Source organism: Phoenix dactylifera, chromosome 8 (genome assembly GCF_051530095.1).
Source record: "Phoenix dactylifera cultivar Ajwa chromosome 8, Ajwa_hap1_PhDact_Kaust_v1.1, whole genome shotgun sequence".
Classification (NCBI taxonomy): domain Eukaryota; kingdom Viridiplantae; phylum Streptophyta; class Magnoliopsida; order Arecales; family Arecaceae; genus Phoenix; species Phoenix dactylifera.
The window spans coordinates 1,228,734-1,244,545 of record NC_143197.1 but is presented as its reverse complement, the minus strand read 5'-3'; the positions used below and the strand labels follow the sequence as shown (position 1 = coordinate 1,244,545).

The 15,812-nt window shown below is 38.3% G+C and overlaps 1 protein-coding gene across 8 annotated transcripts; it reads right to left on the bottom strand.

The window, feature by feature from the left end:
* Positions 1 to 849: 849 nt before the first annotated feature.
* Positions 850 to 15,673, bottom strand: LOC103703587 (pectin acetylesterase 5-like). 8 transcript variants are annotated; one of them, XR_015967713.2, is made up of 12 exons: positions 14,187 to 15,673; positions 13,992 to 14,074; positions 13,552 to 13,681; positions 10,601 to 10,680; positions 10,383 to 10,472; positions 8,371 to 8,495; positions 7,312 to 7,372; positions 6,435 to 6,489; positions 6,254 to 6,331; positions 6,058 to 6,163; positions 5,805 to 5,950; positions 850 to 1,753 (listed from the first exon to the last, which is right to left on the bottom strand). XR_015967713.2 is itself a non-coding variant. In XM_039124179.3 (12 exons), exons 1-12 carry the CDS (start codon positions 14,398 to 14,400, stop codon positions 1,625 to 1,627), a joined length of 1,293 nt encoding a protein of 430 aa, XP_038980107.3. In that variant the 5' UTR covers positions 14,401 to 15,105; the 3' UTR covers positions 850 to 1,624. The 8 variants fall into 8 exon arrangements, 3 of the variants coding, with proteins under 3 accessions (XP_038980107.3, XP_038980108.3, XP_038980109.3); XR_016396108.1 differs by having other exon boundaries at positions 6,439 to 6,482; XM_039124179.3 differs by having other exon boundaries at positions 6,439 to 6,489; positions 14,187 to 15,105.
* Between the last annotated feature and the right edge of the window lie 139 nt (positions 15,674 to 15,812).

Here is a 15,812-nt window from a genome sequence, read left to right as displayed (position 1 = left end):
TGGCAGTATCGATCATGGTAAATTCACAGGAGAATGCAACGTATAGCACAAATGATGCATCAAATCAGCAGTCGAGATCGGTTCTTTCCATGTTGATGGTAAATTGATAATCTAACCCCGAGAGGCTAAACATTATTAACTTTTCCTTCAGATGGGTTTATGTGCAGATGGATATAAATTCAAGGAAATATCCGTGAATAATTGAAGAATTATCTACAAAGAAGGCACAGAGAATTCATGAGGCAAATACTACATTTGCGTGGAACTTGGTTATGCCAAGTATACATCTACTTCCGAGCAATCAAGCGGCTGCAGACCGGAAATCAAAAGAGAGCCAATCATGTAATGACTGAACTGCAAGAGTTCTATATATCCCAATTTGCATCAGAAACATAGCAGAAAGTAACAACGGAAACATGAATCCTGGAGGGCATGTCCCCCAACCAATCTCTTCTCCCATTCACTAGTGATCCAATTACAATAACTCTTTGAAAACATTCAATTCACCCATTCCTACTAATATACATTAAACATAGAAGCAGAAATTAGTCGATGATGGCAGACTGCAGGACCTGATCGGTTTATCACCTGGCATTTTAATTGTTGGAATGGCAGCCCAACAGAGTCCAAAATTGAAGCGTTCCATTTGTAAAGGGAAATACATGGTGTACAGAATAATACTAACACATCACATTTAGAATTCTCCTGAGGTCCCTCCACCTAATTTTTTTAACTGAAGGGACCTGATAGAGGCAAAGAATATCTTTCAGACTTCAAAAATCAAGTCCAGAATAGTAAACTGGTTGGCACAACAAAGGATGGTATTAAGCATGGCTAAAGGGCAAATTCTAGATGCAAACCACCACATTTCCATATATCAGCATTCCATATACCTCGTTATAGGCATAGAAAATGCTTCAAAAGCATTCATAATGATGTTCCATGTTTTAACAACAACAACAAAAATCCCTTCATGTATCTATCTCCAAGCAGTCACAACTCACAATTAGTTACAAGGAAGGAAACAAAATCCACTAATACAAACGGCAGCATGCTGATGGGTGGATGATCGCTTAGTTAGCACCTGGAAGGTAGCCAGATTCTAGAAAGAGAAAGTCAAGTCTCTTAAATGGCACTGCTTGACTTAACTAGCATCCAAGGAACTCCAAACTGATCTGATATCCATGATACACATTCCATCTTCTTTTCCTGCTCTTCTTTTTTAACTCTTTTTTTTTTCTTCAAAGACATCATACACATTCCATCATGCACACCAATTTCTCCTTAAGAAGTAATGAAATGTGATGTCAATAGACATAATTCTCGCACTGTTATTCATAACATACACAAAAGCCTACATCATGAACTAGGAGATGGTTATCAGCCCCATAAACATGCACAGGAGGAAAGCTCTTTGAAGGCACTTATCATCATCCCTTGCCATGCCTCACTGAAATAAAATAACTGTAACAAGAAACTGGAGGAAGACATCTAGGGAAGATTATCCAGCAGGGCTCCTCATCCTTACATCTTTATGAGGTTGAGTATCATAGCATAACCAATACCATTCAGCCTTTTTAATCTATTTGAGGTCCGCTTTAAGGATCCTCATTCCGCAAGTATCCTATTTAGGGCCAGGCCAAGGTTGAGCAAGATCCAAATTAATACATGTAGGATTGCATGGATGTGCGCAATCAATTTCTTTCACTTCCCTTCTATTAAAATACCAGTCTCCAACTGCCTCTGCAATTGTCTGCTCCTCAAAATAAACATACAACGGGTCAGCGAATCCGTGAATAAAAAGTTAGACTATAGTCATAAAAAGTGAATTACAAAAGCATGCAAACACAAAACTCGGTAGGATATTCACGCCAAACTGTATGTTTTTTTCCTGGATTTTAATTATTCTAAATCTTCAAATAATAATTGGTTTTCCACAGTTAAGGGGTATCTGCTTAGGAAATCCTCAACAAAGGTGATATTGAAAAAGCCCATTTACCAAAACACAAATCTGTGCCTTCTCATATGCATTGACTAGTTAATCATCCTCATATATAAGCACATGACAATACTCAGAATTGTTCACGTGGTATGCAGTATTTTCCTTGCTCAAAGAACAGGTGCAAAGGCAATATTATTGTATTAAATACAAGTGCGCAAACAAGTGCCACAATAAATAATTAAAACATCTGAATCCAAAAATACTTGAGTCCTAAAGACAAAGTATCCCTCTAATACAATTCATCTTCTTTTCAATTTCTGACTGATTTAATGAAAAAATGACAACAACAGTTGACAAGTTCATCCAATTTCACATCTTGTGCAAAACAGATATGATTAAACATTAGAGGGATAAACTTTATACACATGCACAATTATCTCAAAATTTCTTTCTCAAAAAAGTTATCTCAAATCATACAATCAATCATTATCACTGATCTTGAATTTAGTGTCCTTCTAGGAGATAAGAGAAGCAGCAAATGAGACTGTGCAAACCAGGCCCAGCCCACCTGGCTTGGCCCAGCCTGGCCCGATTTTTGCTTGGTTCAGCCCAAGGTTTTTGGCTTGTCAGGTTGCGTCAGGCGTCAATTTTTCAGGCCCGACAAAGTTCGGGCTAGGCTCGGGCTTGGCGCTTTTAACCTAGCCCGACTCAAACCTGAGACTCACTCTCTCTCTCTCTCTATATATATATCATTTATTTTATATTATACTATTTATCCTATATATGATATATATTTTTTGAAAAAGAAGTGTCATGTAGGACCTGGCAGGCACTGCCGGCTCGAGCCTTAGGCGACCGCCAGCGGTCGCCTAAGGCCCCCGCTGCCGTGCTGCGTCGCTGCCCAAAGAAGGCACCGCTGCACCGCAGTTTTCACGGCAGCAGCTACCGGCCTTAGGCGGCCTATCGTCTGGTGCCTACGACAACAGACAGACGCCGCTACGGTGCCTTCCCGGCTTCTCGACAGGCTACGGCCTACAGGTGAGCCTGATGAGGTAAAGGCTACGACAAGACAATCCCCAGTGCTTTTTTTTCTTTCTTCTGAACCCTTCTCGGCTTCTTCTCTCCCCCCACCCCAGTCGGCCAGTCCCCACTCCCCAAACCCCCTTCGGCCCTTCCCTTCTCGATTTCTTCTCTCTGACTCCTTGAAGGAAGTTCCTTCTCATCCCGAGCGGCAGCGATTGAATCCACCCTTCGCCCCTTCAAAGAGAAGCCGATTGATCAACAGATCAACTCCTCCTCTCCTCGGCAGTTGGCTCCTCTGCTCTAATCCTCCTCTCGATCTCGTCACTCGTCCGCTCTAATCCCCCTCTCCTCGGCCACCGACACTGTCCTCCGGCTCCAAGAAGGCAAGAACCCGCCGTCCCGCCTGCAGAAGAGCGAAGACCTTCTGCCTTCACCTTCTGTTCCTTCTGGCCCTCATTTTTCTCCTCTCATGGGTGTGTGCCGCCCGCCGATCTGACGGGTGGTCCGTTCTCGTTCGGGTTCGTGAGATACAAGGCGGAGTAGGGGGCATGAGGCGAACAATGGGCTTGAGATCGCCGTCCAATTGCTGGAGCCCATCAAGGCATCAAGGAGTAATTCCCCACTCTCCTATGGGGATTTCTATCAGGTAAGTTTTATCTGATACTTTTGATGGCAATTTTGGTTTCATTTCTTGGAGTCTTTTGATTCGATTTGTTTGGTTTCTTTATATTTGGGACTTTTCTTGGCTGATGGAGTGATTAATTTCAGCTGGCTGGAGTTGTGGGCTCGTGGCCGTGGAGATCACTGGTTGGCCGGAGGTCCCTTTCCATCCTGGTATAGCTCTTCACTCATTCTATTATTATAGTTTCGATTTGATACCTATGCTTTTTTTCATTTTTTTTGTTAATTCTATTTACGAATTCAAGAGATATGGTTTGGATTTCATGCTCTTGTGATTTTTAGTTCTTTTTTTTTCGATATTAGAAATCAATGCTGTATTTTCTTGGAATTTTATATTAAAAAAGAAGAGATTTGGATTTCTTGGAACTTAAACTCACGTTTCATGATTCCTAGAATAAACTGTTTGGTTTCATTATTTTAAATAAATTTTTAAAATATTTTACACTTATTAATTTTTTATTATTAAAAAAAAGGCCTTTCTAGTGAGCTCGCCTTAGGCCCCAAATGCATTGGGCCGCCCCTGCTGGCAGGTTAGGCCTGAGCTGACAGAACTTGTGTCAAGCTAGGCTAGGCTTGGTCCAGGTAGAATTCTATTGATATGAGACCCAGGCCCATCTCGGTCGGATGTTTGCTCAAGCCTACAACAGATACTCACTCCACAATAATAAAGGGCAAAACTGAGGAACCAAGACTTGACACAAGAAACATGCGAGTTATCTTTTACATTTCTTTTTTCTTGTGTGAAAAGATCAAGTTCAATTAAAATTTATGAAGAATTTGAGGGATTGAGCATACGTATAAGATCCATTCAATTTTTAAGAAGGATTACCAATCCTTAACTTTTCGAGAAATCCTTCATCATTGGTTGTCAAGGATTACTAATCCATCTGACTTTTTTCAACCCTTTCGACCTTGAAGCGAGTCAGATTTGATTCATTCTCAATAGCTACGAGATGATCATCTTAGGGTGATCCTTTGGCAACAGATGCTCCTATATACTCATAGTCTTTGAAAGATGAGAACAAACTACATAGCATCTACATTGATAATTCAAGCATTGGTACACCATTAGTCTTATCCTTTGTAGAACTACCTGTAATAACAAACTTGCAGGATGGATCTTATAAAATGTCTTTGCAAAAAAAAAAAAAAAAAAAAGATTCCAGATACCAAATTTTGCCTTCTTTCCTCTTTGCCAAGACTTGGCAAGCCCAGAAGGATCTTAAAGTATTGGTCCTCATCAACTAAACCTGTCAGGTAGAATACTCGACTTGCTAGATGGCTTCTAAAACTCCCTTCTCATATAAGGTTACATGGTTAGGACTCTGGCATGAATGTCCATAGGGTTGACATTAGGCTACCAAGCTCTGGTAAAAATCTAATCAATTAACCAATGGAATCTTCCTAGCTTTACGTTATGTACCATAGCCCAAACCCAATTTGGAAGTCTTGGTTATTAATTGATTAAAAAGGACATAGGCAAATGAATTACATGCCAAATGCTACTTGATATAAAATATACAAGGCACCCCATACTAACTGAATATGCAGATATTGGCACCCAGGGAAAAACCTGCCTCATTCCTTCAACTGTCTTGTTAGAGGTTTGCTAAGATAAGATCACTCCCCTTTGACCAGTAAGTGCTCCTGACTTTTTTTCATCTACTCCATGCTAATAACTTTGAAATGGCATCATACGCATGAGGTCATAGGGCAATCCTATGATAGAAAGAAGAGGGGGTGGTTGGAAATTACTCATATTGAAAAACCTGGAGTTATAAGATAACCTAATTTAATCTGAGATCTGAGCCTAAAACTAGATAGAACAGTTTTAGTTGGAGCTACGAATTTAGACATCTACAATTTGAGGTCATATGTTCAAACCTCAACAATTTCTGTTTTCCAGTTACACAAAATGATTGTCCATCAAAGTAAACAAGCGTCAACTTTTACAGCAAAATGTAGGTCTATCTTCATTAAAGACTGCTGTGTCATGACATCATATGCATAACCTGTTTCAGGACACTTTAGCCTTCAAAGCTGCAATAATTTCTGTTTGTATATTGATATTAGCTTATTCCATTTAGGCATTATGACATCAGGATAACTTCACTATTTCCAAGTGGACAAAGTAATGAAATAAGGCAACGATATCTACCTTATTATTAATTTTTGGAGAATTTGGAGAGTGCCATGTGATATTGCTTATTGTCTGACAATGTATGAAGCAAGAATCTATAAACATGCCCCCATTCCTATTATGCTGAAAATCACTCAAGGAATTAAGCAAGGCAACCCTGAATCCTGCCAATAAAAAAAGCAAGGGAGATATTTTTTTGTACTAATCATCAGTGCCAACAGAAATAGAAAGTTAAAAAATCATGCAAAATGAAACTTTTGCAAGTTATGACCTTGGAGAGATTCAATCTGGTTGGAATCACAATTGTGAATGTTCAGCTTGCACCTTTGCCATGATTGTTGAGTATCAGATGATTCTGGAGCCAATATATGTTGTATCTGAATACATTGTAAAACCATATTGTGAAATGATATTTGAGAAATTACACATATTGATAAACAAAAGAAAGCATAATGGATAAGCATTACCTGCCAAACATCGTATGCTGGGTTGAGAATAAAAAGTGGGGTGTCTATGTTCTTAACAATCTCATGTGCAAAGAAACACTGAAAAGAAAATTCGAGGCAAAATTTGAAAAAAAAAATGCATAAGAGGGTGCTTTCATCAACTGGTGGTAATGTAGATGATAACAAAAAGCAAAATGAAGACCTGCCTGAGATGGTTCCATCCTTGAGGTGCAATCCCGAAATTTCTTTCCTGCATCCTGAAATCAAATTGGTCAAGATGGTTCCATTTATGCAAATAAAAGAAGATTAAAACTATTCTTTAACTTCTAAAGCCAGTGACTAAAACTAGTGGTGGTTCTGCATGAAATCTCAGAGGTAGAACGAAAGTTAACCGTAGACCAGAAAAAGGATACTATGCACAGAACACTATCAGGAATGGAGCTCAAATTTAATAAAACAGTATTGAAACAAGAATATAAATAAATGCAGCTTGATGATGAAACCAGTACCCCTTAGAATAATCATATGTCTCTACATACTCAAAAGAATGTTAAGAGAAGATCAAGAAACACAAGAATGGACAAATATATTAAAGTTATTGGTATTCTGGTGCAAAAGCCGCTACATCATATAGTCAAATTTAAATAGAATCGATGAACATAGCAAAAGAAATAGCCTAGCCAAAAAAATGCAACAATAATACAGCACATGGTTTCATAAGAGTCATTTTCAGACTCCACATCATTAAGTCTCTGTGCATATCAGAACAGCTTACAGACCAGCATATTTCCAGTAAATAAAGGTACACATGATCCATTCTATATATTTAGAATCTGAAACATGCTGTCTGGGAGAATATTAATCACTGAGTTCACATTATGGGTCATCTTCACTTTTAAAAAGGTATGACAGACAAGACATTGAAATTTTACAAAGAAATATGCATTGAATAAAGAAAGAGCAAGGATGTAGTGTTGATATATTGATAAAAATTTACAAGATTTCCACCTAACAAATATAGATCAGAAGAAAAGCTAGAAATATTCTATTTGTAACATGAATTCATTGAGAGAGAAGACCTGAAGGCGGATAACATCATCATAGAAAGATCGGATGAACCTTCTCTGAGAAATATCCATCCTGCAAGAAGAGAGGAAAAAACAAGTAAAGTAGATCTAGTCAATATGAACACAAAAACCACCTTTGAATTTTCAGATGTATCAATTTGGCCAGTAATATTTGCACTTTATCTTGAAACTCTTCATGAAAAAATGATCAAAGAAACAGACAATTTCCATGATTCAAAAATTTGGAACTCAAAATCAGATCAAAATGCAAATAGTTTGACTTAGGCAAGTTAACCTGAACATATTTTGTCAAGCTTTGATTAATACATATACATAAAGTACAGAAAGAGTGAAGTTACCCATATTCACTATATGAACTAAAATAAACTTTTAGTTAGAAAGAAGAACACTCTGTCACATAGAAAAACAGTAAGCATAATTGAATTAAGTTAAATCTGTAATTCATGTACTACAAGATTGACTCCCCAGATTCCTCCCCATATGTGATTGCTTAAAGACATGGATCCTACAAACAAGCATGTCTCCCTATTTAATAATTTCTAGGATTTGAATGCCACCAAGACGAAAACTAAGCTTAGAGTCAAGTTCTGGTAGGCTTTGAAAATGTGTTCATCTCAAGTTAGTTTCTAGAAAGTGGATTCAAATTTTGGGTATCTAGGAATAACAAATACTGATATTGTCAGCTTTTAGTAACCTTCTGAGGTTAAGGTCCAACACGACTAGATATGGTCAACTATCACCAACCAAAATAATGTCACAGTCAACCATGGCCAACTATGGCCAGACAGAAACAAATAAACAATGCAATATTCAACTCTTCAAAAAGTTACTATGGAATGTATTCAAAAGAGAGGTGCATATGCGTCCAAGTTACACAAGCCACAATATCTACCTGCATTTAGATGCCCTGAGGTGGACAACTTAAATGTCTTAAGGTAACCAACTAGAAGACGTGAGAAATCCACTCTAAAATAGTGCATGCAAGAGATAGCCATGAAGTGCTGTGCAAGAATTAGTCATAAAGTGCACAAACTATTGTCAGAGACATACTCATCAAGGAAAAAGCCAGCATCTGCAAGACATTTAACAGTGACCTCCTTAGGCAGAAGTGCACGAAAATCTTCACAATGTATGAAAGTAGCCAGACCACCAGCAGAGCATCCTGTTAGAAAAGCCTGCAAGGTGAAATGAGGTGTGTCAATATTATGCCTGCAGCTTTATTTTCTAGTTGCACCAAAAATTTTACAGTTGAAATGCAACATGCACAAAAGAAACATTAGATGTCAGCAAGGCTTGCCATCTCGGTACCAGACCCTATACCGGTACTATCCTATTACAGTGTCGGTACACGGTATGGTACAAGACAGCAAGATGTACCGAGTGTCAGTATGGTACGAGACTACAACCGGTTCGATTTCGGTACGGTACGGTGTGGTACCAACTGGTACAGCGACATTGGACATTAGTTTTGTCTACAGCTACAATCTCCATTTTTCATTGTTTACAATGAGAATTCTACATCTGATAATAATCTAGGTTACAAGTGTAATCGTGCAACAAAATTTAATTGTGAAAGCATATAAAATAATTAAAAAAAGGGGAACATGTACTTAAGTTAAAAAGCTGAAGATGAAAGCAACTATCATGTTCGTGTAATCATGAGGCCTAATATGGGTGCCAAGTGCCAATGAGAACTGCTGTTTGGCATGAAAAAACCTCATAACCGACATGGTGGTGGGTGCTGCTTTCACGTGTTTAATGGATTTAAAACAATGATAACTTAGTTGTAGATATTCACGCCAAAAAGACTTCATATATTCTATAACTGGTACTATACACATCTATAAACATGAGTATTTCACAAATAATGTAAATTACTTGTATTTCAACCTTCAGTGCTTAAATTATCAGTTTATAGATATCAAGCAGGTATCACGGGGTTGTATAAAATGGCCATTTAAATGTTTTAAGAGCTGATTAAAGAGCTACAGATGCCTAATTATTTACTTCTTTATTTCATATTTGCATAGATGCTAAGAGATCATTTAGTTGGCATAACCAACATGATAGCTGGTAACTATATTTGCTCTAATGGCCAAAACAAGCTGATACAAAATCACACAACTAAGCATCAAGTTTTTCCTTTTCAAACCATGCCCTCTACCCAGAAAAATCATGTGTTCTCAGAATGGTCAGGAGCTCTTCAAATCGTTCCTTTTAATCTATTTTATCTTGTCAAAAGTATAGAAGTCTTATTTACAAACAAATGAATGACACAAAAATGTTATTCTACCTCAAATCAGTGGCTAGAACGGTAAGTAGCCTAGCACATAAACTAGAAGGGAACTAACAATCTATATCCTTATCAAGATTATGTGTAGAATTCCTGCACAAGTTAATTTGTAATTATACTGCTTGATAGTTTTTATAATGACGACCACTAAGAGATATAGTCATAGAAGATTCTGCAAGTAATTAAGTCTCATAGTCATGATTCTTTATGTATTGGGAATTTCTAAATACTTCAAAAAAAGCTTCCTGTTCTATATGTTTTTCCCATCATAGTGATTTCACTAATTAAGTAGAAGTCTTCTTACATTAGAATAACTGAAGCTGGTTAAAACGTATTCATTGCTACATCAAGTTTTTGAGTTTTAACAATTCTTTTTTTTCTCAAGTTTTGAAGAGTACCAAGCATACAAATGTGCACATGTTCAACATCAAAGTGAATGCGTTTGACAACAGTCCTGCCATGTATCCACTTCCAGATCTCATAAAACAGCTTGCAGCCAAGAAATTCTTGCATGTGTAAATAAATACAACGTATTACCCAATGATAGTTCAAAAATAATTTATCTAATTGCACAGCAGCACAAGCTAGTATTTAGCAGCAAGTATTGATGTGTTCCGCCATGACGACTGTGATTGTGTATCAAAGATAATGGTTCAAGCAAAATGATTGCATTCATCATTACCATTTATATTATGCACATACAATAATATATGCAATTAAATATGTTAAAAGGAATAAGTACAGATCAAGTGATATATGAAGGAATGACCTGTTTAGCATTTGCCAGTCCTTTCAACAAGAGTTCATCCATTATTCCTTTCCAGATACGCTGGCCTCTAAAGAATAGCTTTGTTCCATTCTGTAAAAAATAATACAAAAAAGTATGACTCAAAAATAATTTGTATGACTTTTATACTCTCTATAATTACAATGTTAGCCTATAATTTACAGGTCAAACATATCACAGGGCGATATCATCACACATACCTGAATGCCACTTTCTACATTCCCTGAATATGATGCACCATCACAGTATCGTATCTTAACTTTGTTCCAGTTATAAAAATCTAATATAGACAACAAAGAGAAAAGAACTCAGGAAATGCCTAACAATTGAAAAAAGCGGGGAATCCAGAGGATAATCAACAACTAGAGCCCTTATATTAAGTTAATTAATAGGAAAACAAAGTCAATTTCTCATGAGATTGTAAAAAAGGGGGGAAATCGAGCTATAAAGGATGTAATCATGCAATATCAGATGAATTTAGTCACCACAGAAACAGAAAATGAAAAGGGAAATTATTTTAAAAAAGTATATATTCAAAATGAATTTCAAAATAAGCTTAAACAACATTCATTTTCCAATGAAATCAAAATGGGCAAACCTAAGCCTGCTTTTATTCATGTACTCTAGTTAGAAGTGTCAAACAAGCCAATGTATGCTTCAGCAAAGATCTACATGGGCTCACCTGAAATTAAAACTACATTTTGGTTAAAATGAGCTAAGCCGAACCATGCTTAGACAAAGATCCCCATGGGCTCCTTGAAATTAAGAGAACTGGATTTGGGCAATGAGGCAGCATCAACCAAGCATGAGTACAAACCATCTGTTAATTGCAAAAACCTAAGCCCCCAACAAGCCTACAAGGCCCAGTTAATAGCTGAAGATGGAGCTTTCCTTAAAAGAGCAACTGAGAACTAGACAGGGCCCTAGTAGGATCTGGATTTTGACTGCTATGCAACACCTCTCGTTTCATCATTAGACAAATGTCCATAGCATCATTACCTGCCTATTGCCACACAAAGATAATGAAAGAGAAAAGGTAGCCTTGTGAACACACACAGAGAGAGAGAGAGAGAGCATTGCTCCACGTGCTTGTGTGGGGAAAAATGGGAAGTGCCTCAAGGAATGCATGTAGAAAAGGAGCTCATTGAGAGAAAATCTCATGATTGCATGCCAAAACTAAATCAAACTTGAGCCTGCAGTGTAGGTTAACTACTTAAAAAGATGAAGTATGTTAAAATTTTATTAAATCAAAACTAATACAAAAGAGCATGAAATGAAAAAAATTAAACATATAAAACACCTAGACAGGCAAGCTTTAACCTAATTACATGTTTCATGACCAGCTTTGCACCCATGACCAGATCCTCTATGAAGTGGTGTTTTAATTCCTAGCCAGGGCAAGTTTGGCATTAAAGAGGCCTAACATAATACCCAGAAATCCAATAACTTGAGGGGAAACCTACCCATACATTCTAAGTTGATGCAACTGGGGAGGCAACTCTGTAATGTGTCCTCAAATATGGAATTAGTCTCAACTAAGACGGACAAAGCTGAGATGTATTATAGGTTACTTGATTCATCTTTTAACATAAATATGTGTGATTGTGAGTTCAATATCTAACATACAGTAACTGAAATGATGGAGAAACAGTTGCTCTCCAAGACAAAATAAGAAGGAAACCTGTTTATCGCTCTTTGACAAAGTTAGATGCAGTATACACAAGCCAAATAACCTACATGCAATATTTTAACTTTTTGCAAATTCATAAATACCATCTTCACCCTCCATAACTAAGTTGAAACGCAAGAAACAGTCTTCCAGAGCTTTTCGTTTCTCTTTCATCAGTTCATATTTCATGCCTTCATATTGCAAAAATTACAAAAATATGCATACTGCATACTGCTTAATCATCATCTTACTCCTGCATATGCATGTGCAAGCATCATAAAGCAGAGAAAAAATTCTAGATTCCACTTACTATATGATGTGAATTTTAAGATGTCTAAAAACTTTCAATGTCTACGTAAAAAAAACCAACTTAAAATATGATGCACCTTCAGATTCATGACATTGGCTATTGCAGCAGATATTTATTGTCAACAGGATGTTGACAATCTTTGGCCATAGGTAGACAGCTTAAAAACTCATACCAAAGTGCAAAACCGATAATCAGGTTGTATAAAGAGTTTCAACTGTGCAACTACACAAAGAGAAAGTAAAAGAGTGCAAGTTGCCATGCAAACAAGCAAGCAAATTAAAAGTTCAGTTATGTGAAAACTATCTGAAAATGAGATGGAGGGAAATTTGTAGAATATCACATGTCATAACTGATGAAGTCAGGATACTTATCCTTACAGCAATGCAAAATATTATCTCCATCTGAAATACTAATTTAATTGTTCAAGATATAGATGGAACTTCAGAAATAGCTAATGCAAGTGACTAAGTGCAGATTTCGTAAATGTGAATTACTTATTTTCCATGCTACTGGGCAATCAAACAGGAATATATAGACAAAACCACAGTTTTATAGACGCCGAAAAAATATGCATGGGGAAAGTCCACTATAGGTCAATGCATGCACTATGTCTTAAACCTCATAGCAGGGTTGGCGGCACCGTCCCGAACCGGATAGTTCCGGCCGTTTCGGTAGCTCGCAGAGACAATTCCGGCAACGGAAACAAAAACCATTGCTGGAGGCGGAAAAGGAGAAGGAAAGAGAGAGCAAGCGGGGAAGGGAGAAAAAGGGAGAGGGAGGGAGGCCGGCGGAGGCCGTCACCAGGGCAGCAAGCGGAGGCCGCGGCCGTTCCCCTATTTCGAATGAACCATGGTCTGGCCGCTAAAAAATTTTGTGATTTTTAAGTGAAGTCGGCAAGTCGAAACAGGAAAACAGTTGTAGCCTCCGCTGCTGCCCCGCCATTGGCCTCCCTCCCTCTCTACGCCTTCTCTGTCTCTTTGCCTCTCTCGTTCTGCTCCACTCATCCCGCCGCGGGCCCGTACCGACTCGTCCCGCCGCGGGCCCGTACCGACTCGTCCCGCCAGACAATCGGTACAGTGCCCTGTACCGGTTTTGCCGGTGCCTCATAATATAAACTTAACCTGCAAGAGTTACAGTACCAAATATTTCTCATATAAACAACAAATAATTACCAGGATTTTGTGATGGAACGTTGCTTAAAATGCCATCAAAAGGAACCTGGCGTTCCATGTAAACTGATGAGCCCAATGCTGTCATCTTGCGTGAAGCGCATGATGCCACAGTATTGCACCAGCCTCCACCCTACAGATTAAGAAAAACAATCATATGATTGGGCAAAAAGCTATGAGGATCAAGAGTATATAATAGAAAATTGCAAGCATAAACATAGAAGGAAATCTTAAGTTTTCAAGGTCAAATCGTTAATTCAGTACAAATCTTGATATTTTTTACTTTCAAGATAATTTCTTTTAAACTGCGATAAGAACGCAGAAAACAAAATCAAGATAAAGGCAGTACGGAAAAGAAGATGACGGATGACAAGAAAAGTTCAAAGGGATACTACAGTGCCAAAGATTCAACCTTTTTAGGGAAAATTGCAAGAAGCGAGTACCTCTAAGTGGAGAAGCCAACAGTCTTTGCCGGACCCGAAACCCCTCTGGAAGTGATACCCAGGAGGACTTCCATCCAAACACACTACATCCAAGAAAAAGAAACTTTAGTAAAAGCGGTAGATTTTTTTTTTTTTTTGGTACAGAAATCAACAGTTAAAGGAGAAAAAAGAGCCTAATCTCGAAACTTGTCATACCGGCGCCCTTTTTCTTGGCGTTGCGCAGGAGGGTAAGATGGACGAGAGCGGGATGGGACGAGCCGGCGGGCGGTCGAAGTCCGCCGGCGATGGGGCTCTCGCGGAGCCAGGAGACGACAGTGAGGAGGAGGATGGTGAAGCCCAGCGCGATGATCACGCGGTCTTGGCCGCCGCCTCGCCTCCACCGCCAGAGACGAAGTGGGTGGATGGCCATCGAGGCGCCGACGAATAATAATCCAAGAAGGGTCGATGCGAGCTCGGAGGTGACGGAGCACCGATTGCCTCCTCTTCCCTTCTTGTTTCAATCTCCGACGGTCGGATGGTCCAATCGTTTAATGCGCATTACATTACCTAACATGCAAATGCTATAAAAAAATTAATGTTTTGGGATTGATAGCGCGGGCAGCTGTCCGTAATCGAAGTACCCAAAATTTACCAAATATATAGTTAACCGGGGATTACGCGTTTAGTTGAGTGGGACTAAACAAACGTCGTCTGAAGGTATATTTAATCCTATATCGATCGTATATTAAAAAAAAAATTGAGTATTTATATAAGATTAAAAAAATAAATAATATCAAAACAATCCCAAGCCTATCGTTTATGTTGGCTAAAAAAAATATTATAGAATGAGTTTATTTAAGTTGACCACGGGCTAATTTTATTTAGTCTTTTTTAAATAGAAAGTTTGAGATCCATGGAGTCCTAATACCCTGGATGAGGGTTTATAGAGAAGGAGAAGATGAGGAATAGAGCTGACAAGAACCATCAAGAATCCGTCTCAGTTTCCAATTAAAGAATGGAAGTGGATGAACGAGGGGTTTATGGAGACCTGGGTATGAATTCTTGTGGAGAGTTATATGCAAATATATATTGTCAACTGAGATGATGATTCTTTTATATAAAACACCCTAGAAGAGTATAACCCCCTATTTGAGAAAAAAAAAATTCGGTGAGAAAAAAATTCTTCCCACGAACCAAATGTATCCCTAGTGTTGGCAGACTAGTTAAACCTTGATGATTATTTCGTATAACCCCCTATTTGAGTTTTAAATTATAAATAGATTCTCATTTCCTTGGTTGGTTCATTTTGAACCGGTCCCGGCTCCCCGCCAGCAGTGCGTAATTCATACTCGGTAATATTTCCGCGTTCACTTCCCAATTCCCAACGGTCTAAAATTACATAAGCCAGCCTCTGATAGGGTTGAAGTAACCTCTTTCGTCCTTGGATCCAGCCTCCCCCCGGTCCCGCGCTCGTTCGATCTCTATCCGAGCCGTCTCTCCCCCTTCTAATTCACGCGTACTCTCCTTCTGTCATCACTATTTCCTGTTCCTCTTCTCCCACTTTCGAATTCCATGTGTTCTCTCTCCAAGCCCATATCTACCTTCTCTTTTTTTTTTATAAATACATAGTGAGTGAGTGAGGGGGAGGGAGAAGGTGAGCCTACCAACTGTATAATTACCCAAGCATAGATGGAGGACCTCTAATTGCTAAGCAAAAGGGATATAACCACTCAGATAAGCCCTAATTTACTGTGATTATAAATAAAGATATGCTTGCTATGAAAATAAACAAACAAACAAACAAATAAAGCTTCAGTTTTATGTAAGCATTGTTTAACTTAG